This window comes from Contarinia nasturtii, unplaced genomic scaffold (genome assembly GCF_009176525.2).
Source record: "Contarinia nasturtii isolate CC-2019 unplaced genomic scaffold, AAFC_CNas_1.1 Cnas_scaffold_1627, whole genome shotgun sequence".
In the NCBI taxonomy this organism is placed as follows: Eukaryota; Metazoa; Arthropoda; class Insecta; order Diptera; family Cecidomyiidae; genus Contarinia; species Contarinia nasturtii.
Genome location: NW_022198962.1, coordinates 333986 through 357261, shown reverse-complemented (window position 1 = coordinate 357261; position 23276 = coordinate 333986). Strand labels below are relative to the sequence as shown.

The 23276-nt window shown below is 34.6% G+C and overlaps 2 protein-coding genes across 4 annotated transcripts; one reads left to right on the top strand and one right to left on the bottom strand.

Annotated features, from left to right (window-relative positions):
• Positions 1–96: 96 nt before the first annotated feature.
• LOC116346687 (8-oxo-dGDP phosphatase NUDT18) lies at positions 97–5008 on the top strand. The gene is made up of 2 exons (XM_031776875.1): positions 97–310; positions 1420–5008. Exon 2 carries the CDS (start codon positions 3531–3533, stop codon positions 4596–4598), a length of 1068 nt encoding a protein of 355 aa, XP_031632735.1. The 5' UTR covers positions 97–310; positions 1420–3530; the 3' UTR covers positions 4599–5008.
• An 860-nt stretch (positions 5009–5868) lies between these two features.
• LOC116346686 lies at positions 5869–22794 on the bottom strand. Of its 3 annotated transcripts, none has more exons than XM_031776872.1 (8): positions 22703–22794; positions 14534–15104; positions 9456–9578; positions 8602–8738; positions 7953–8477; positions 7409–7837; positions 7141–7296; positions 5869–6984 (listed from the first exon to the last, which is right to left on the bottom strand). In XM_031776872.1, exons 2-8 carry the CDS (start codon positions 14577–14579, stop codon positions 6532–6534), a joined length of 1869 nt encoding a protein of 622 aa, XP_031632732.1. In that variant the 5' UTR covers positions 14580–15104; positions 22703–22794; the 3' UTR covers positions 5869–6531. The 3 variants fall into 3 exon arrangements, with proteins under 3 accessions (XP_031632732.1, XP_031632733.1, XP_031632734.1); XM_031776873.1 differs by having other exon boundaries at positions 7953–8474; XM_031776874.1 differs by lacking the exon at positions 9456–9578.
• Between the last annotated feature and the right edge of the window lie 482 nt (positions 22795–23276).

The following is a 23276-nucleotide window of genomic DNA, read 5'->3' as shown; positions in this document are numbered from 1 at the left end:
CGTGAATGATTCGCTTCACGTTTTGTCAATGAAGTCATCAGCACAACTGGTTTTGTTTTCAATGCAGTTTTGACAGTTCCTTTATAGGAGGGCAAACATTGTTTACATGGTTTTTTTTTGTATTACTGTATCAGTTTCGTGTGCAAAATATTTACACTGTCAGTAGAACTAATTATTTATAGACTTAAGTATATATGGATTTTTTTTTCTTCACAAAAAGTCATCTTTTTCGATAAAATTGTGAAATCAAAAGTAAAATCAGTGCTAAAACCAATCATTAATGTGTATTCGCCGGATGTGACTGAATTTTGTGAGTAATTCTAATTTACGTCAGAATTAGAAAAGATTTGATAGGAATTTGGAAGGAATATTGACCAAATAGAACATAACAGAATTGTTGCAAAGTTTTTTTTACTATATGACCGATCCAAACCTAGAACAGGAATAATTTTTTTTGAAATTACAATAAATTTGGAAAATAAAGTCGACTTCAATTTCCAATTTGAATTGAATAACATCTTCTAACAACAAAAGTTCACTGATTCGAAACCTCATCATATTTGAGCAAACAAGTATTTGTCATAAAAAAACTCGAAGTATTTTTCTCATAAAGAATAAATTGCAAAATCGTCTACATTAAATGTGATTGTCTGAAATGTAATACCGTTGGAATGAATGCATCGTTTGAAAGCGGTAAATCGTTTTTTTCTGGCACAATAAAAAAATTGTCGACGATAAATCAATGTTAATTTACCATTCATTGTCATCGTTCAAAAACAAAATAACCGATCACAAGAAAAACATCGAAACAAACTGGTTTTCGAACATGCAATTTTACTTTATTGCCATAACAAATGTGTGAAAAGTGAATCAAAGAAATATTTGATGAAGTGCAATATCCATCAAGTTAGCTCGGAGGCGCATTCGAATTGCAGCGTAAATTTGTGGAAAATAAAAGGGTTTCTCATTGTAAATATTGACAATTGACTCGTTGAATACGCGTTAATGCATCGTTGATGATGATGTTAAGAATAAATGAAGATGGATTTTCCAGTTATTTGGTCGTATAATGATCGTAATGATGATGATGTTCAATCGGCAAATTAAAGACAGTCATTCAATTATCTAAATGAATTTGCTTTGAAAGAGCATTGAAAGAGCCACATTAGAAAATCTTACAGAATACTATTTGGTTGAAGTGGCAAAGTTTTTTTTCTTTTCTTTCGTCTCGTTCTTGGAGATCAATGATAGGAAAAATATTTTCATGCGCATAAAAAGATGTTAGCTATTCCCATAACTCGTTTCGCTTACGATTGAATCGTATCTCAAGTCATAATAGCATATATCAAATTGAATTAACAAAGAGAAATTAACGTTTTTTTTTTCATTCTATCTTTCGTTTTTTTCTTGTGATTTCAGAATTTTCCACCATCAAACGGTTTTGTGGGCATTGCGTGCGAAATCAGTCGATATATTGACGTGAATCACAAAAGATGTGCGTTGTTTGCTCATTTTCGATGGTGTATTGCGCCATTGATAAAAACCGGTATATGTGAGGCAACAAATCTAAATCGAAAAGAACCATCGAAAAAACTCGTTCGAAACGGGAAACAATACAACACACATACATGTATGCAAATGTATGTCATCATCGCATGGATTTAGAGCTCTGTGTTGTTTATGGTTTCGAAGCTCAGTTTGTGTACAACAATCCAGAGTGACAGACATCACAAATCAAATGTGACGGAGTTAGAACATTACGGAAGTAGAACGTCGAAGAAAATCACACGAATAACGTCATCAGAAACATTCAGCAAAGAAAAAATAATAATAAAAAGACAAGTAAAAAAACAATAAAGAAAGAAGATAATCAAAAATTATAAATTTTGTCAGCGCAAAGTGTTCAACCTTATTGAATCAACCATAAAAAAGAAACAATCATACGCTAATTCAGTGATTTCGAAAGATAGATAGTCTCAGGTGAAATTGTGCCGTGCATCGATTCGAACGTGTTAACTTCTGACTGAGCAACAAACAAAAAACAAATACTAAATCAATAGACCGTCAAATTAAGCATAAAACATTCAGCAAGTTATATTGCGTACCAAAACAAGAACAAACCAAATCGCATGCTAACCCAATTTGAAATTGAAACGCACAAGAAAAGGCATACTTCAGTCCATCGCATTACAGGTCGACTATAAAAAAATGCACACGTGGAGATTGCGCGTTAAAGAAAATGAAATAAAAACAAACCAACAACACTAACAGCAACCAAATCGTTGAACCAAGTGCCACGCAAAGCCTGAAAAAGATAAAACTAACATTAAGCTTTCACAGATTGAAATCACGAAGCATTGAGAAAGAGCAAACGAACGATTGAGCGATTAAAGAAAGAACTAAGCGGCGGTCGTATGGGTTCAGAATAGATTGCGCAGGCAAAAAAAGTACCGATTGATAAATAACACAGAGAGAAAACCAACCGAAAAGAATAATTCGAATTCAGTTTGCTTTTGTAGCCGTCGTCGCCATCATCATCATCAATCGAGTGTGTGTTTATTACGATTATTATTGTTAAATTCAATGTTGTATGCGCGCGTGTGTGATCACGTTGTGGCTGTTGATCATTTTTGGAAAAATGGAACTTTCTCAATCGTCGGCGCTGTGTGAATTATTTACGCCAGTCTCACATTGTGTCGCATTGGAATTTCATTGAATTTGCTAGGTTTTGGCCTGTGCAACGTACCAATTCAGTTAGTATTGCAATGTGCGCGCTCGCACCCATTTGGTGGTAATATACAAACATTTTGCCACATAAAAGTAGCTCAAAACATTAGTTGCAACGAGTAAATGTATTGCTGTTTTAACTTACAATTAACCACAAAATTGGCTGTATATTGCGATAGTGTGAGCTCGTGCGAGAGTGCTACACAAGCCTGTAATTTTAATCGGTTCTGTGATCGCGTACAAAACGTGAGCTCGCATTGAATGTATGCGAGAGAGTAAAGAAGAAATCACCTATTCAATATACTATATCTAACGTGTCTTACAAGAGCTGCGAAGCGCACAAGAGAAGTGGAAACGATATCTTGTGTACTTTGTTTTCCTGCACATTTCACAGCTCGTATTCAAACGATTTAGACAATCATTTTAAGTGGCTCGTTGCATTCGGTGGACCTTTTTTTTGTTTTCATCGTCATACCCATTCTAAAAGGAAATTTATATAAAAAAAAATTATAAATCTGTGCTAATCGTACATTGAACAAACGCAAATCGGGTTTTAATTTGGCCAACGACTGTATATTTGCCGTTTTCCGTCTGTTGAAACATTTAGATTCTTAAATTCCATTCAGTGGCTTTTGTTGTTGTTGTTATTTAATTGGATTGTTTGTCTTCATTTGCATATAAATTCGTATGCGCAGTGCATATATATTTGTGACCGGTTATTGTGAAATTTCAAACGCAGACTTGAGTGAATTCGATAGAATTTGAAGAATATTAAATTGAAATAAGAAAAATAAAGCGAAAAAATGTCACAAGCGGTGGAAGAAAATCTGCAATTGTTATTGAATGGTTCGGCCATCAATGAAGACGTGGACACGCTTTGTGATTTCACGCTAGAAGAGCAAAATGCAGTATTTGAAGCGCAGGGAATTCAACCGTTAACTTCATCCGATTTTACGCCTGTCTTGGGCACAACGGTGACCTTCATCGTTGCATGCGTATTAATTAACGAACAAAATGAAGTGCTGATGATACAAGAAGCGAAAAAATCATGTGCAGGAAAATGGTATTTACCGGCTGGTCGAATGGAAGCAAATGAAACAATTATTGAAGCGGCAGTTCGTGAAGTGGCTGAAGAAACTGGTCTCAATATCGAAGTGACCACGTTGCTTGGTTTAGAGTGTGCTGGTGGATCATGGTATCGTTTCATTTGTACGGGCCGTGTGCTTGGCGGTGAATTAAAAACACCGAACAAAGCCGATGCGGAATCGTTGCAAGCGAAATGGGTCGCTGATTTGAATGAATTAAATTTACGTGCTAATGATATTTTGCCTTTGATCGATTTAGGTCGTAATTATCATCGTTTCTTGAAAAATAAGGAAATCAATCGACCATTACAATGGCATAATAATGTATTGCCCGCACAAAAATCGCATTTGAAAAATTATCTACGTGTTGTCGCTGTTATTAAAAAACGCACCAATAATCGAGTTAATATCTTGTTAAGTGAAAAAAACGTTTTTCATTTTCCAAGCGTTGAAATCCATCACTCCCGCAGCATTCATGGTACACTCCGTAAATTTATGATTGAATTATTTGGGGCAGAACTACCACAACATCGACCTCATGGTGTTTTGAGTATTGAACATTTGCCAAAACAAGCGACAAACAGTGCAGAAAGCAACGGATCATTGGCAGCCAAAGGTGATGGAATTTGTATAACGATATTGTGTCTCTTTAGGCCGCCTCTCGAAGAAGTCAGTATTTTGAAGAGTAAGTGCATTTGGCATGAAGTGTCGAAACAAATTGATGATCGAATTTGCGAAGTTCTATCGGCAAAAAATACAACGCTCGCCCTACACGTTGTACGATAAATAAAAAAAATGAAACGGCAAAGGTGTTTATTTTAATATTTTTGTAGCTGAATAACCCATCCCAGTAAAATGATTGAGCCAGATGAAGAGGAGCATTAGTCATTATGAGTGTAATTGAGTATTTTACGATTAAATGAGTAGGCAGTAGGTGGTTGTCATTCAATAAAATGGCATTGATTGACTATTATTCTTATTATTAATTACGAATTTCGAAATTCACAAAACACACATAGAATTTGTAGCCAATTGAGTTTGATACATATATATACGGTGAAGATATTACTATGATTAACACTAGAAATGATCGATAAATTTTACAATTATTATTTGTATTATTAATGCTTAATTGCCTTTTTCTGTGTATATGTATTTGATGACGGCGTCAAACTTTCCTAATATTTCAAAATATATAATATATATGTTGTTTTTTCATCAGTAACTCTTGTCGATTATGATTTTTTTCTTCTCAATTTGAAACTTTCTATGAAGATTACAGCCAATGTGGAAGTACAGGTGCCAAAGGCCATATGGTAAGTTACGTACGGCTCGAATACATGCACTTGATTCAAATCAAATTGAAAACAAACAAACGCATCCACAAAGCTTGCCTCTCTATCTCTTTCTCCATCGGTAGATGGTATTGAATCGGAAAATTGCTTGGCATTCTCTTTGTTTATCGGCCATTGGTGCATTTGAAGTAGTTTCAATGCCGTTAAATGTTTCGCATTAAGACAATTCGATCACGTTTACCCCAATTTTACCATGTTACTACGTTCGCATCTGGTTTGCATCGTCTATTTATAGTTGCCGTTCTCTTTCTCTTCATCCACAGTACACAGTGGCAAGTGTGATTTTCTTATGCTAAACCGCTATTTGAACATGTACACTTTCTTGATCATGGCGAAACACAATGCAGCTACATGTCTGGATGGGAATCTTTTGCATGCAACGAAACAAGATTTGCGTACGAAAAGAAAGCGATAGCATTGTGTAGTGCAAGTACTCTGTTTTCTCGTCGCTTGTCTTATCTGTCACCAGGAATGAAGATCGGCCACTTTCATAACACCAAGATTAATATCAAATGAAATTTATTCTGCGTGGTGACACAAAGAGCAATTCACTTCTTGGAAAGGTATGATAAATCGGCAATTGGTGAAAGGAAGCTACAATTAAACTTGACAATGAATAAGAAAAAACCAAGACTTTAATTAAAAAGCACAACAACTTTTCTACTTACAAGAAATATGTGTATTTATTATTTTTTGTTCTCTAACAATATGAATTGAAGTAATCGACTAAGAATTGTTTTTATGATTGGATTGTATGTGTGTGCTTCGATCTAAAAACCTAAATATAGCTTAAATTTGTAAATGACTCAAAGACGCAACGCATACTTTTTTTAAACTACTAAACAATAAATACGAAGAAGTCATGCATTTTTGTTTTAAATTATTGATTGGTCATTCATTTTTTTTGTGTTGTTTCTTCGATAAATGTGGATTAAAAAAATGGAAAGTCTAAGTTTGATGGATGTCTAAAAATTCATTTCATCGCCTATTTACATGTGTGTGTGTGTGTGTGCGCGCGTGTGTGAGAGAGAGTGTGAAACTATGATTAATTTCATTCGACCAAAAACTAAACCTATAAGCATTATTATTATTAAATTATAAATAAATTGTGTCTGCATTTTAACTGTCTCTCACCACACAGGAACCCACGAAAATTATATCATAAATTTTCACGCGACTTGAGTGAATTGAGTGGAGGCAATCGCATACAAATCTATGATTTGTACCAAAATGATAATGGTTGTGTTGACAAACAAAAAACGTAACTCAAAAGTGAGAAAATAACAATTTAAATGGTTCTCTACATCACACAGTGCCCAATTAACTCAACACGACTATTTCGTGAAATAATCAGAAAATAATGTTTAGGATTTGTTCGGTTTTTCATCTTTTTTTGGTTCGGATTTTTTTGGATCCGATTTTGGTTTGCGGGTCGTTGTACTTGTTGTTGTCGTTGTACTTGTAGTTGTTGATTGTGACGTTTTAACCGTCGTTTTTTGCGAATTTGATCTGTTTTTCGGTTCTAATTTCTTGGCATTTCGTTTGGTCAGCACCGAATTTTGTAGCGCACCAATATCAACGGCTGGCTCGGTTTCATTCGATTTATTTTTAAAGTTCGAGAAAAAGGTAAGCGCTTTCATCAATTGATAACTCTTTGAAACGGGCAAATTGGAATCGTACAACGATTTGCTCGATTTACAATCCACATAGAACCACCAATTGCATTTTAAAACCGTTTGATCGAACAGCGTACTTTCGGGACACAAAAACGATTTCATAATAAGTCCGTCGTCAGTTAGCGCACACACATGGAACACCTGCAAGTGAGAGATAAAGTATTTTATATTAAGTATAAAGCTTGAGTAGCACTGGAGGAGAACGATCAAGCTTTTTTCAAGCTCTCTTCCCCCCATCTCTTTGCCTGAGACAATGATCAAATGGAGACGGTTTGAAACCGAAAAATATTTACATACCATGCATCCCAAATCGACGTCAGCATAAAGTCCGGGAAAATGTTTTTGATCACCGCAATGGAATGCGGTGGGTGGTAAATCAACCTTTGTCGCGAAATTGTCGTCGAAATTCTTGTCATATCCAACCGGATAATACTCTTTTGGTGCGTTCATCACCTGCAAGAAAAAAATCAATTATGCAAACTATGATATTTTGTTATATGATCGCATTTTTATCTCATGATCTTCGAAGCATCATTAATTCAACGATAAAAATTATCTCAAATACCTTGCTTTGAATAATGGTTGCCACTTTTCCGGTTAGTTTCTGTGGAATTGGAGTGCGTGTTGTTTTTTTTGCGGTCGTTGTTCGGACGGTTGTCGTTGTTGTGGTCGTTGATGCGGTTGTTGGTGCTTCAATGGTGCTGGTCGCCAGGAATTTTTGATGTTCTTGTTGATACATGGCCAATTGTTTGGCGATCAATTCATCTCGTTTCAGTTCCTCTTCGAGCGTTTTGTTACGTACCATTTCATCTCGTACGGCCATCAATTGTTTTTGACGTAATTCGATGGCTTTTTTAATGGCCGAAACACTAACATTTGCCACTGCAGCCAATTCTTCAACAGTATGACCTTTTAAATCAATTTCGGGTAGAGGCTGCTGAGTGCTTGTTGCTTTGTGGTTTGAAACATCGAAATCATCCTTTCTATTGATTGTCTGCATATGATAAAAAAATATAATGAAATTTTCAACTTTCTAACATGGAATTAAAATATAAATAATATGTTTTGGAAAACGTCCGTATATCTTCGCTTTTGTTGAAAATACTTACATCAATTCGTTGAACAGTGGAGTATTGTTCGACGGCCGGCGTTGCTTTTCGAATTTCATTGTCCGCATGCACAATTTGTCCGGTTGTAATGCGCGACACGGATGATGGAAGTGCTTGGAATGCGGGCACAGGAACTTTGAATGCATTCGCTTGCGGTGATATGACCATTGGATTCGTTTTAATCGAACCACCATTTGCTTGGGCAATTTGCGATTGAATGAATGTTAAATTGGCGGCCATTAAATTTGGCACTGGATATTGATGTAATGCTGACTTGCGTGTGGCTGATGTTTCGCTCGTTTTTTTCAACATCGATTGTATATTGGTTGTGGCTGATGATTGCAATGGCCTAAAAGCGGGCACCCCAAGCGGTAATGATTGTGCTTCGGTCATCAATGCTTGCGGTGTATTTCGTTTGTAGAAAATTGGTGCACGAGTTGTTGTTGGCATTATAGCCATTGTCTTTTTAGGATATGGATATGGAAATGACTGAACGGCTCTTTGTTTCTCTTCAGCTGGTGGCTGCTTGATAATACAAAAAAATGGTAATTAGCTATTATCGTTGATTTAGGCAAATTCAAAATGCCAGTTCAAAATTGCTAATTAAGAATGAGATGAAAAGTCATTAGACATCAATCGAACAACTTACAGGCAATTTCGAAGCTGGCAGCGTACCAACGCTATTGGTTGCAATCAGAGCGTCCGCATGACTGATCGATCGTCGTTTATCACCTTCCAGATTGTTCAGCGATTCGGCCAATCCGAGGTCATCACCGACACTAAAACCTTGTTGTTATGCATTTTTTTTGGTTCGACACAAGGAAAGAAAATTCAAATGTTAATGCCGACGATGAAAAATGTTTTCTCTTTTTTGTCTCTCAAATATGTGTAATTATTGACCGTTTGACATGCTATTTTGTTTCTGGTTATAAACTGTGTAATTTTCAAGATGGTTCACAGAGATCACCGAGAGATAAAAGAAATATTTTTTTTGGAATTTACAATTTCGATTATATAATTGACAATGAAAGAAATACATGAGACACGAAATCAGACGAATATAGATATATATTTACAATGTGTTTTTTTGATTTTGAAAGCGGTGACAAAAGGTTTTCTTTTGGGGAGAGAGAGAGTGAGGCAGAAAAATAGTTTTAGAGTAAAAGTGATAGAAAAATTATAAGATTCGTTTAATGGTTTCACATTTGATCGCAGTTCACCAAAATACCCGAAGCCCCATGGTTGCGATTACGTACAAACTTCGATTTAAGCTAATTTAGTGCGTAAAACGCATTAATACAAATCATGCTTCTATTTTACACTGGCTTAGTCGAGCCACTTTTGATTGAGTGCCATTGAAGGGAATATTTTTGAGTTTGAATTAAAAAAAACTGAATGTCACGTAAACCAGCACTGAATTTTATAGTATGTTCGGTCAATATTGAATGTGATTCATGGAAAACACATTTTTGAGTCACATTTGTCATTTCAAATTTAAATTACCTAAACCAAAATGTGCTTTAACACCTCCAAGATTTCTAACACGGAACAAAGACGATTTTCTAAAGTTGCAATTCAATATGAAACCGAACTCAGACTCAAATACACACGTCGAATGTAGAACACCTATAAAAAAGAAGGAAAACACAGAGAGAGAAGTGTGAGATGAAACGGTGATGTGATGAGAAATGAACATGTTTTTGAATAAATTTTTTTCAGTGCTTCAATGTGGCGTTCAAGCGCAATAATTCATGTGTTGATGATTTCCATTGCAAATCGTTTTGTATTTTTGAAATGTGCGAATAAATGGACAAAACAATGGGTGATATTCACTGAGTGTACACACACTTAATGCATTTAGGAAATAAATCTTTTGAATAATAGACCTATGATTTTGATCAAAATGATGATTTATTTCGCTTTGAGTCGCTAGTCATTGTTCATAAACGCTCTACGAAAAAGGCCGTCAAGTGTTCACCCAAATAGTGTGTCTTCTTCTGCTTTCTTTGTAACAATTTCTCTTTGTTCTCTTCGTTAGATTGATGTCTAAATAACATCTTAGCCAATAATGTATTCATTGTATCGATAGTGGTTTATTGATTGTATCTGGTTCGTTTAACGATTACAATTTAATCGTTCGTTCAAGTTGGATGGCTTCATTGATCAATCGGTTGCTTTATGAATATTATGATATATGAAATTAGAAAAAAACCATCATCAATTTGTCTACCGCTAGAATGGCAATTATCACATCGTCTTTAATAAATGTAATCCATTGACGACGCCGACATCATCGTTCTTCAATGCAATGAAATCGGTTCTGCTTCAATTGGCGTTAACGTAATAATTTCGAAATGAAAATCAAGTAAAACTTTTCAATCGATTGACCGATTGATGACTTGTTGTTTTCTCTAATGGCTCTCAACTTGTTTGAGCGACTTGTTTTCTCTTGCTTCTAGATCGATGCACATCGAACGACTTTAACAAGAAAATCAAGCTACACACATTAGCCGGTGCATCAATAATGTAATGACCGTAATCAAATGGCAACGAAGAGCAAATAAATTATTATGGTGAAATGTGCAAAAAGTGCCACGGAGAGAAAGAGTTCAGAGAGACATGAGAGCAACTTAAGTGTAGCTTATTCAAATATACGTGTAAATCGAGTCGTTTTGAATAAACGAACATTGAATACATATACACATACTTGACCATAAATTCAACGACAATCCAATCAACTTTCACAAATACAACAACAAAAAAAAGCCGCAACGATCACTCATTCAATTTACAAAGCCGTACTCTATTTGAATTTCCGAACCGACAAAGGTTTAGATTAGCTTTAAATAGAAAACATAACGCTTACCACCATACATGTGATGACGCGTATATGCAATTCTTGTGACTTGTGTGGCGCGAGGACGATGACTTCATTTGAATTCAGAAAGAAAAAAAACGAAGAATAAAGTAGTTCAGTTTGAGCTTTAAATAAAGCGCACTTATTTTTAGAAAGTGCATGCGTTTCGCCGATGACACATTGCACGATGACAAATTTGTTATCGAACAAAACGAAGAAGAAACTCCACTCAATGTACACGTTAAATTATCTGCATCGACCAAATTGACGGCAATAAAATCGACAAGTACAGTGTGTTCAATATGACACTGAGTGAATTGTTTTGAATAATTGAAAACACTTCTTTGGTTTTGTAAAAATTGCCCTTGAATTTTGCACCCATGCATAACACTTTCTTCAAAGGGACTTTTGCATATTGAATTAAGTTTCATTGATTGATTTATGTCTTCTAACTGGAAAACATTGTTGAACAATTGCAAAAGTCAACACTTGAACAATAACACAAAACAATTGATCTCTATTGTCTAACGGGAAACAATATAATACATTCGTGAAGTAATGAATATGCTCACGCTGTATATGGTCATGTAAATAATATTGTTTTCAAAGTCATAAAAGGTAAGTGAACCACTGAACACCCTGTAAATATGGTATAGTATGTAAACAATCACTTCAATCACGTTATTTGCTTTTCGAAATTTGTCTGCAAACAAGCTCTATAGATCCAGTTTGCTTACGGCAGCTCATGTCATTTTACAGCCAATATACTTTTTTTTCTTCTGACAAATGCTATACAGTTTATGCACACCCAAAATCGAAAGCAATAACATCAGGAGTCACACTAAAATTGGCATCACGCAATTTAATTGATGTTTTTGATTGTTCAAATTGATAGATTGTTAATTGTCGCCTTTGGTACGACGTAATGAGGTAATTGAACATAGCGAGAAATATAATTGTCGAAGTGCAAATATATGATTATGTATTGGCATCCGGATACATAAGCAGCGAAGCTGTTTATTGGCATTTATGAAATGATGACGATGCAAAAAGAAAATCGAAGATGAGTGACGGTATTTGATTACAGTGTCTTGCCAAATGCAAAAACAACCCATAGCCAATACCTAATGAGAAGTGATTAAGTGGTGAATGGCCAACATTATGCAATATTCTTTTTAAATTGCGCAAATGCTGAAGTTTGAAGATCGAACTGCAAATAATCGATTTTGACTTAGATTTAACAATGAATTAAAAATTAAACAATTGAAATTTACATTTTCAATGGATTATTCTGAGAACGGAACGTTGATTTTAAGCAATTGACGATCATTTGAATATAAAAAGGAATGAATTGAAGGCGTACTTGATAGATTCATCTGTACAATGAGTACTTTTATTGCGTTTCAAACGCAAATTTTGTGTGTAGTGATTTTCGAAAATGTTTTCAAGCAATGGGTTCGCACTTTGGTCCAAATATCATTTAAAGAAACTACAGTGACAAGGTTCGATATCGATTTACGTGTCGATAATTTCATAAGATTTAAATATCCAAAGCATAGACACTGAATAGCAGCAATTATTCATTTTGTCAACAGATGACCTTGTTGTTTAATACCGTTTTTTTCTTTCCCGTAGCTACCTTTGTGTGATATATATATGTCAATATTTTACCGCTTGAAACAACGCCTCGTTAAAATATGTTCACACAAGTGAAATGCATCAAAGATTGAACATTTTGGGTCAATGAATGATTTATACGACTTCTGTTTATGGAATTTGCGAAGACACAAGAGACACAAAAATACCAACCACAATATTGTATAATTAGGTTTGCGGATTTTTCCGAATATAATTACGTATGTCACGCGCAATTGATAGCAATTCCATGAAACTTCAACTACAAGGTGACCTGTCCTTGACTTTCAACATTTTTTTGATTGACTTGTTGTCAAAATCGCAAAATAGAATTTTATATTCTTTTCTCTGTTCCAAAGAACGTCTCAATTTTACTTCGAATAGTTTCATGTCAAGTGCCAATTTACCGGACTGGAAGACTCATTAACTCCATTCTTGTTTTGAATCGACACAGAAAAGTGAAAATATCTCAAATATACCAAAAGTGAAAAACCTTTTGAAATTGAAACCACTGAAAATGGTATGATGGCGTATATTGCTTTCAGTGTGTCACCACGCAAGCATGACTATAAATTGGTGTGATTTTTTTGAGATATTTTTACCGTGTCTACTCTTTCTCAATGGTATGTGTGACGGCATTTATGGCGATGATTCAAATTCATTTGGTTTGACCCACATTTTGGTTTCGACGGCATTGATTATTAGCACATCTATGTATCTTTTATCATCATATTTCTTATTCTCATTTTCTAATGACAAAAAAAATCGCCAAGATCACAATGAGCTTGTTGTTTTCACCAATTTCCGACCAAAAAAATGATTTCGCCGCTCATCGTTGGCAAATAAGATTTTCAATTGCCAAAGCTCATTGTGCTATTGTTATCGCCGTAAGCTACTTTACAACATTGTGACAACAACAAGCGTCAATCATAGAATTGTTTGACCACGACATTGTCCATTGACAAAAACACTGATTAACAAAAGCCTATTTCAATTGCAAGAATTTGGCGAAGTTCCAGTGGCGCACATAGCTATCTGGCTTAAGGTTAAGGTTTGTCGTCTACCATTGGCCACAGAGTTCATGCACAAAGCCAATTATTGTTGTTTTTTTTTTTGCACGATTCCACATGGACAATAATTAGGGAATCATGAGCAGCATGGGTAAACAAAACCCATTCATTTTTCGATACAATGTATGAGCTTCAATGTTAGTTGGATAGCAAAACTACATCGGATCAAAAAATGTGGTTTTTTCGTGCATAACAGTGGGCATTAAATTGATCGTGATGTTAGTTTTGATGATTTAACATGAAATTCTCATGCATTATAAAAATGAAAATGCATTCATTGAACGAACGTGAACCACGACCATCATGCGCCATCGTCAATTCACTTGAGCGAACGCTTCTTACCGCTACTACTACTACTGAAAATGGCACCTGCAGCGTATAATTTACTGAAAGTATCTTACCATCTTTTATTAAATTAATTCTGCGATTATTAAAGGCAATTGATCAACGATAATACCCATCACTTAGTTCAAGAATGGCTTAAAATAATTCACTGAACGCGTTAATCAATGGCCAATGAACTTAATTCACCAGAACAGAAACAAAATAAGACCCTCTCACATAATTCATTAAAATGGATTGGCCTCTGTCAACCCGGTTCTTCTATTTTTATGATTCAGGGTTAGACAATTTGTCATGTTGTGATCATTAAATTTGAATATTACAATTTAGTTATTGGATGAAATGTTAACGGTTAGTTTTCATGTCATTTTAATACTAATGTAACATTTTTTAATGTAGCATGCCAATGTTATCATACAATGAATAAGATCGCCAGAGATTGGTTGTTGATGAAATTTTCACTTAATCCTAATTGTTCAATCAAACACAGTTTAATTTTAATTTCAATGAGATAAAAATAGAATCGCAAATAATAGCCATAATGTGGAATAAGATTAGCAATTATGTTACAAAAATGTAGTCATTAGTAAGAAGAGTAGACGAATGCGATAAGATATAAATTGAACGGTGCAATGTGTGCATTTTTATATGAAATCATAGTCTTTTACACTACTCACCGATCATATGTATCAATAATAATAGTCCGACTAATATGATTTTCATGGTGCTTCTTTTTCACTCTGGTTGTTCAGTCTTCGTTGGCGAATGCACAACCAAATCCGTGTGTGATTTATGCTGTTGTTGTTGTTGTTGTTCGTTGGCTTTTATTATCGATTACGAAAATCGATATAATTCCAGTTTAAGACTTCGTATGAGGCGTGTCGTTGACGTTGAATAGATTTTGTATGTGTAGATTGCGTTGGTTAAAAAATCGTACAAGTCTTTTTCCTCGATGTTACACCAAACTAAGATTTCGAGGCGGTGCAAAGTTGTCTATGAACTGGCTACACTGGTTGCTTTTATGAGCATTAACTAAAATATCTGTGCTTAACTTTGTACAAAAATGCTGATTAAAAAATTGTTTGTTTTGTTTGTTTTATTCTTTATAAGATGAAAGAAAAAAAAACTTCCACTTTTTCCCCTTTTCAAATTATAAACATTTATTTCACAGAAACACACTTTGGGGCCTTTTATGTAAGAAATACACTTTTTTATTATAAATCTTATTGCTTTATCACTGGATTTGGGCTGAAATTAAATAAAAAAAAAATGTGCAAAAAATTGCTTTAATTAAAAAAACATTACACAATTTTAATGAATATCACACTAGTTTTAAATTAAAATGCGATTGTAAGTGCTACATATACATAATCGTGCATGGAATACGTGAGAGAGCTACTATTTCCACTTTTTCCATTTAATAAGTTTTATTCAATGCAGCAGCGAAACGAAACAACAACGAAATACTCCCTTTGGTGATATGCATGAATCTTCATTATAATCACTAGCCTAAAAAACAACTTTCGTATTTTGAATTGAGATGAATTAAATGAAGCAAATAACAACAAAAAATATATATTAGACATAAATTGATGCGGCAATAAAGCGAATGTGTATGGTTTTGTGTAGCAGCATCAGCTGTGAACATCTTTTGTCTATTTCGGTTCAAATTTATTTTTTTGCTCGACTGAACAACCAAGTAAAATTACACTTTACATGTGCATATATGAAATGTATAATAATGTTATGATTTCATTTGTCTAATTAATTTGCGTATTTGGAAACTCGCTTTTTATTCACGTCTTTTGTTTTAAATGCTGTATCTCGCGTTGAATTCGCACAAAGTGTTTGCTGGAGCAACTAAAATGGATAAGAGCCACGAAAACTTGCACTTTTAGTAAGATATATGTGAACGCATTTCTCGTTGTCTAATTTTCTCTGTCTAATCTCTATTTCAGCATAATGGCGTTAATCTAATTTTGTCGCGTTGTGCTTCAATTGTGTATTTTTTTCTCACACTTGATGTTTTGATGTGTGTGTCTCATAAGTCTTTAATCGACGGACAATTTTTATTCAAATTAAGCTCTCAATTGCCGATTTCTTTTTATTGCTATGTCTGTTGTGGCTGTCAGACAAGCCATTTCGTTGTATACGAGCGCGCGCACACACTTGTTGATTTGATGAAATTATTAGATTGAATTGGCAACAATCAAAAGTCGCATGAATTGTATTATGTACGCGGCTGATGAACTAATGCACCGGTTTTCCGTTTGTTGAATGTGTTGCAATTTAATAATATATACGCACAACGCGTTCTGCACGCTAAGCATTTGTGCATTCAAAATTGCTGCTGAACCAACAGATGAGTGTTTCACATTGGTACGTGCCTATGGTTATGACTTGAGCCAATTTGAAAGAAAAAAAAAACAATTACACATAAATGGTCGTATAAACGCAAACCATTTTGATTTCGATACATTTCTGCATAGTGTCCCATTGCTATGTAGCACGAGGAAAAAGTGCATCTTTCATTACACATGAAATAGCATAAAATCATGGTTTAACCAATGACAAAACGGACCGACATAATGGGAGTTCAAAGTTGTTCCACTTATTAGTGAAAAATGTGGTCGCATTTCGAAGCCAACGAATAATAAAAGAAACGAAACAACAACACAGCGTTAAACGCTTCAAAGAATAATAACTTTTTCGTTCTCAAGGTGGACGTTGTATGAATTACAGAGATTTCAACAATTATTATGCATTCAACTGGTTGGCTTTGCGGGATGCCTTGTTTTTATCTAGATTTGATGTTGAAAAGATCGAGAACAATTTAAGTAGCGGTGTGAGATGCAATTAAAATGTATTAGAACGTTCTTTGACAAGTCGTTTTGAAACATTCGAGCGTTTAAACGGTACTCGAACGAGATATAACACAATTGTGGTTTATTAACACGCAAAACAGATGCAAAAGTGGCTCATTTCTTATTGGAATTGCATGCGCCAAGTCATAACTGTTTATTGAACAAAACTGTTACCATTTTTATGTCTGATTTTTCAATCCGTCATTTGTTTCAATGCCATTACTTTTTCTTTACAACATCTACAGAAAGAATGTGAAACCCATTTTCGAGCGTACATTCTCTTTTCTCCCACAAAAAAAACGCTTATCAAAATGTCAGCGCATTGTTTCAATGGCATATATGACCAAAATATTTCGAAACTTAAACTGCATTTGCGGCTTGTTCCTTTTTTCTCTGAAGAAAAAAAAAGAAGAAAGAATCACTCATTAAACCAACGCACTGTAAACAAAATGGGCTGACTCTTATCAAAGGTGAAAAAAAACGGTAAACAAATGTTAATCACTTTGGGCAGCAATATAAAAACGCCAACAATTGTTGCAGCCTGCATGTAGCTGCTTGCATTTAAATTGCTTTACTCAAGGTCATACATTCACCGATCAATTTGTTTCAACAAAAATCTCATACAAAAACCGGATCGAGGCATTTTTTTTTGCAGGAGACGAAATATACGTGTGTCACTGTCTGATTTTTTTCCGTTTCATTCGCCTGAATTTACATGAAATGATAATTTTGTTCCAGTTACGAATTGAGTTTCCATAATACCATCAAATACTATCAAATGCGCGTGTGCATGATTTTGGATATCTTCACGTTTTTTCGTCGATCTATTTTGACAAGTCATCGAATTATAATATGTAAATATTACACTTGATACAGCTTAAACGATTTAAAACAAACATTTTTGCATTAGACTTGGTCATTCAATCGATAAACAACCGAATTGAAACCTTGATGAAAACGATGTTTAGAGAAAATAAAACAATATCGTTCCACAAGATTCATGCATAGGAAAAGGCATAGTAATTTCATGCATTATTTAACGTGCGTCTTCAATGTAGGCGATCGACGAGCAACATCGCCGGTAATTTCATGTTTGGTCACTTTCTTCTGAACGAAGAGAAGAAAAAAATCCAAACGGTGCTTATTGTTGTTGTTTTTCTCTCTCTCTCCCTCTCTCTCTCTCTCTGTGTGTGTGTGTGTGTCGAAAAAGGTGAATACACCGTATAATTTCACTTCTCCACTTGTCGTTTCATAAATATATTTAGAATCAAATCAACCGTGAAAATGTGAATTATTGATAAAAGTGATAATAAAACATCTTATAACTGTGTATGCAAATTTCTTCCACCAGCTTCATTTGTATTGTTTGTCACGTACGGTGCGCATTTTGGGTGAAAAGATTTATAAATAGTCATCGTTGCCATTGATTTTCATACAAAACAAAATCAACCTATATGAGGTTTGAAAATGTTGAAGAAAAATGTATTTATGATGCCCTACTGACATCATTAGGCCCACTTCATTCGATTGGTTGTCATAAAAGCGATCAAAACACATATGTATGCACGGCGCAGCGATCGATCGCCAGATTCATTTTCATTGTGACTGTACGCCACGCACAGTGATCGTTGAATTTAAGTCGATGAAAGTTTGCAAAGAACTGTCATCACGGTAAGGTTTTTTTTAGAAAGTGCATTAGAACAACAGAAAATGACGTCCCGCTGTTCAACATATCTTTCTTCGGCACGAATTGTTGACAATGTTTATGCTAAATAGGTGTGACTGCAAATGGGTTTCAAATTACGTACATGAAATATTCATGTTACGCCGTGATGTACATATTGGCTACGGTTTCGTGTCTATGGCATCCAACGGTATTATTCATCATTTCGGTTTTGAATGAAAAAATTATGTTCGAATAAGTTTTTGACCAATTCGATTGCGACATAAAATTGTTGAAAGCGCAGATATTAGATAAAAATTCACGCCGCAAACTCGGGAACCCTGCAAAAAAATCGAGTTCAAACCAAAATCGTTTCGATAAATGTTTCGAACGTTTTAAACGAATTTGATTCGATTTCGATCGACATCACATCATCACCAATTGTGAAATACGCACTGTCTGTCGCTTCAGCTATGCTTTTGAATGTCTTTTTTGCTCGTTACATGAATTAATTTGTTAATTAAGAAATATCAAAGATATTATATTTCTCATCGCACTAATGCCAACATAAAAGATGCTGAAGGTCATATTTTATGCATTTGACTTAGATTTAAACGAATAATTGTTCAGCATCTTTCCGAAATCAATGCAAACATTGATGAAAACAAATGGGTAACACTCAAAAACCCGAGAAAAATGCATCCGTAAATCAAGGTACGGCAAGGCCGTCATCCATGAGATGAATAATAAATAACTGTGGCATGCCAACTCATGTTGGTTTATTAATTCATAAATTTCAATTCGCTTTCAAACAATTCAATTTATTTCATCGCGCATATGAGTGCAGTTCATTTGCCCGAATTGAATCAGTTCAAGAGAAGAGTGAGAAAAAAAAACTGTTTCCTCAGGTGATTGCCATGTGAACTATACACCATTGTGCATTGATCAATCATACACACTCGGCATGATTTATGTTTGAACGAAAAGACCTTGAAAGAAATTGAAATGTGCGTTATTTTTCACGATTTGTTTCACCGTTTTCATTTTTTTGTGAAATGAACTCGCTAAGAGGTTCCGACATTTTAACAATGCGACCTTTGTGCACAATTCGATCAACAATTGCGCACCCCATGCGCATATCATCATAATCATCAATTTACGCTTCGAATTCCACTTAACATCGATTTCATGCTGTGCACTGCTAATTGAAACCTTTTATTAGGCCATCCCAATCACATAACTTAATTATTATCGTAATCATTCAATCAACGTTTTTTGTCGCTCACTTCAATAACTAAATGCCAAACAAAAACGATATTTACAATTGGCCTGGTTAATTGTTTTAGGCTTCACTTTCAATTGCCAATGTCTCATTGTCGTCGATGACCTTTTTAAGAAGAAAAAAATCCAATCAGACAAATGCCGACTGATTTTTTGCCGATATCAATGATAAAATTCGTTTCTCTTCTGATTCATAATACATATATTTTTTATGATCGCGTTGAATTTCATAATTTCACTTATTTCAAATGCAGAAAAAAATGCTGATGAGATCATTAAAGCACGGAAATTACTGTGAATCAACACCGTACTCTTAAGTTTCTTTTTTTCCACTTTACCTGGGTGTTTGTTTTTTTCTTTGTTTTTGATCTTCATTAATGTGATCGTGTTGAGAATGCATTTTTTAGAAAAATGTGTGTGAATACTGGCAATAAAAAGCGAAGTTGAACTTTTTTCAATTGCATTTAATTGTTTTTCGTTGTTGTTCATGGTTTTTCTTCGTGATTCTCATCGGATCGACGATGGTCAATGGAATGAAATTGAGAAATCGATTAATGTGAGACAATAAACATGCAAAAGAAAACCGAATAACACAAGTGTGGCCACTGGACGGAAAAAGTACAAGTGAAAGAATTACACGATCGATGATCAACGGCAACCAATCATAATAATTAACGAAGATCAGCGCAAAAAGAAGCAAAAAAAGCGCACCATCGAAAATTCGAGCAAATTGAAAGTTTTCAGAAACTTCTTCGTTACTGGTGTATAAGGTGCGGCCCAAAATTCTTTAAATATAAACACGGAAAGAGAAATGGCATGAATATAAGAGAGAGAAAAAACGATTTCAATGTACACGGACTTCGAAAAACGAAACAACATTCAAATCAATAAATATAACAGAATGTGAAATTGATAAAACTTTCTGAAGTGTGCGCTCGATCAAAGTGTGTATATATACACACGGAATCAAGATGAACAAATATTTATGTATGAATGAACAGAAAAGAGCGTAGAAAAAAGAGAAGAAACGAATAAAAGTGTTTAAACGGTAAAATCTAGGTCAAATGATATACATATGAAAAAAAAACCCAATAGCTTTGTTTCTCTGTTTCTGTGAATGGTTTTGTTGTTACGATTGGCGTTGCTGCTTGCCTTTGCTAGCTGGCTGCTTGCCTGGCCACATTGTCGATTATAATGCACACAGATATTTCCTGCCAAAGTGCTAATGTGAATTAAAATTCAAATTTAGTCATACTTGACTGCCTAAACGGCTCTCTTTTTTGCCTCTTTTTCCAATCATTGTTATTTTTTTTATAATGTATTTTTATTAAATCTCGAACTAGCCTGCCTGACTAGTCGTCGTTGGTCGCGTTGAAATCTTTCTTTTTTTCTGTATGCGGTGCGCGAGACTTGTGTTCGCATACGTCTATGTGTTGATTTTGTATATTGAATTTTTGTCATTTCTTCAAATATTTGAGCCGGAGCTACGCGTTGATGTTGATCATGCCAACGAACGGTGAATATTTATTTTTACTTGACGCATACACCGTCTTGGTATTATATTGTTGACTTTTAATTAATTCACTATTTTCCACATTTTTTCTTTCTTTCTCATTGGAAAATATTGTTCTTTCCCTTATATTATCTTCTCTGTCATTTTTTTTTACCTCTTCATCACTTCGAGAGTTGATTGTCCAGATTTTGTTTACTTTCGGTTATTCTTCACTTTAAATAAAATATAATCACTTTTTCTCAGATTTTCAACGGACGAAACGGTATACATTGTATATTTAATTGTTAAATGTTTCTCTCAATAAAACTACTGAAATGCAGAATAGTCGTGCTGAAAGTGGTCATAATGAACAGACAAAACAACGACTACTAAATTTCGCTTTTTAATTACGCATATGCCTAGGAACCGTTGTGTCTGACCGTTGTGCGTATTTCTTCATTTCAGCTGTTCGTGCGTTGTTTATCTGGTTACAATCTATCACGAATCATCGTCTATGGAGTAATGCACTTATATAAAAAAAAAACATCGCTGGAAACATTATTTTGAGCATGAAGCGTGTGCACGATATAGATCATAAAATCATCCTCATTTACATCGATGCATACTATTAGTTGGATCACGAGACCTTATTTCCAGATCACTACCAATTTACTCATGCCATGCTTTTGGTATCAATAAACATACCACAAGCGAAGATTACTGTTTCGAACCCATATGGGATGCATATAAATTAAGAGTGGTACCTTAATTTCCAATGAAAAACTAAGTCGTAAAAATACTGATTTTTAAAAGTTTTTATCATCAATGCAGTATTGAAAAAAGTTGCAAATTAATGAAAATTTGTCAATATATGCTTATTTATTGTTTAGAGGTCATTTGACCGAATCCAACGTGACATTTTATCTCAACTGCAATGATTTTAATCGGTTAAATAATTCAAGCTGCTTTTTGTTTACGATATGCAAATCAACGAAATTTTCAGTACGATTTAAATAAATAATTCCCTTTAGTAAAATTGCGTTCATTTATGTGTGTTGCAAAGCGCCGTTCTGTCATCATCATTAATCGTACAAGGATTTCTAAAAAAGATACTTTTTCTTCTATGACATGTGGTCGATTTGTTTTGAGCCAAGGCTCTTGGTGTGTCATAAAGTAATTTCTGATAAATAATTACTATTACACTCTCTATCGATTTGGAAAAGAAACCTGTAATAGAGTAGTGTATAAAATCGTCACTCAAATAAGAAGTTCGCCGTCACTTCGTTAGGCTTGCATTTGTTTTTGGTTTCGTTTAATTTCACAGTTGTGTGTAAAATGCACAATTTTTTGTTTTGTTTTATTATTTTGCTCTGATTTCGAATTTATATTTTGTTTGTTACAACTCTTTCCTTCGTTTATACACATTTTCAAATCCACTGCACCGTGTAAACGGTTTAACGAAAGAAAAACTTCACTTCTTTTATCATCGTTCGAAGACTCACAACAGAAATATTAGCTCTCTTTCAATCATTCATTTGGCTCTTACCTCCGATATTCTTTTGCTGTGGAAACAATCACTAAAACTGTTGTTCACTCATTGACCATCTCGCTAAGACTGGCACACGGTTTGATTTGAACCGAAGAAGTGTGCCATGCAGAAGGTAAGCAATAGCGGCAACACACCTGCCAGCAACAGCATACGCTGATAATAATAAGAAAATGAATCGAACGGGTGTGTGTAAACGGTACACGGTGGAAACGAGTGAGAGGCGAATCATAGGCAAATTATGTGAACGGTGCAACTCAAATTCGTTCAATCAAGACATCGATGTGAATGCTCGCATACACCACACATGACGTATGTAATGCATGGCCAAGTGCTGCCAATTTTGCGATTTATTTACAAAACTTGCACGAATGCTAATTAAACCAATCGATATACAACCAATTTTTTTTCGATGTCGCGTGCTCCATTAGATTAAATGTCACCATGCTAAGCTGGTTATTAGTTTAACAATCATTTTTCTAATTTGATAAAAAAATTGGCATAAAACTTAGTGTCCAATTAGAGAATTGGTTTTATTTGTGTTTCAAACATCAGAGCAATTTATATGAATGAA

Excerpts from the sequence above, each read along its gene's own strand:
- LOC116346687 (XM_031776875.1), top strand. The coding sequence starts at position 3,531 with ATGTCACAAGCGGTGGAAGAAAATCTGCAATTGTTATTGAATGGTTCG.
- LOC116346686 (XM_031776872.1), bottom strand. The coding sequence starts at position 14,579 with ATGAAAATCATATTAGTCGGACTATTATTATTGATACATATGATCG. Across the intron at positions 8,478-8,601 it reads TGCCAGCTTCGAAATTGCCT|CAGCCACCAGCTGAAGAGAA; the intron begins GTAAGTTGTTCG and ends TGTATTATCAAG. Across the intron at positions 7,838-7,952 it reads CCACTGTTCAACGAATTGAT|ACAATCAATAGAAAGGATGA; the intron begins GTAAGTATTTTC and ends TATCATATGCAG.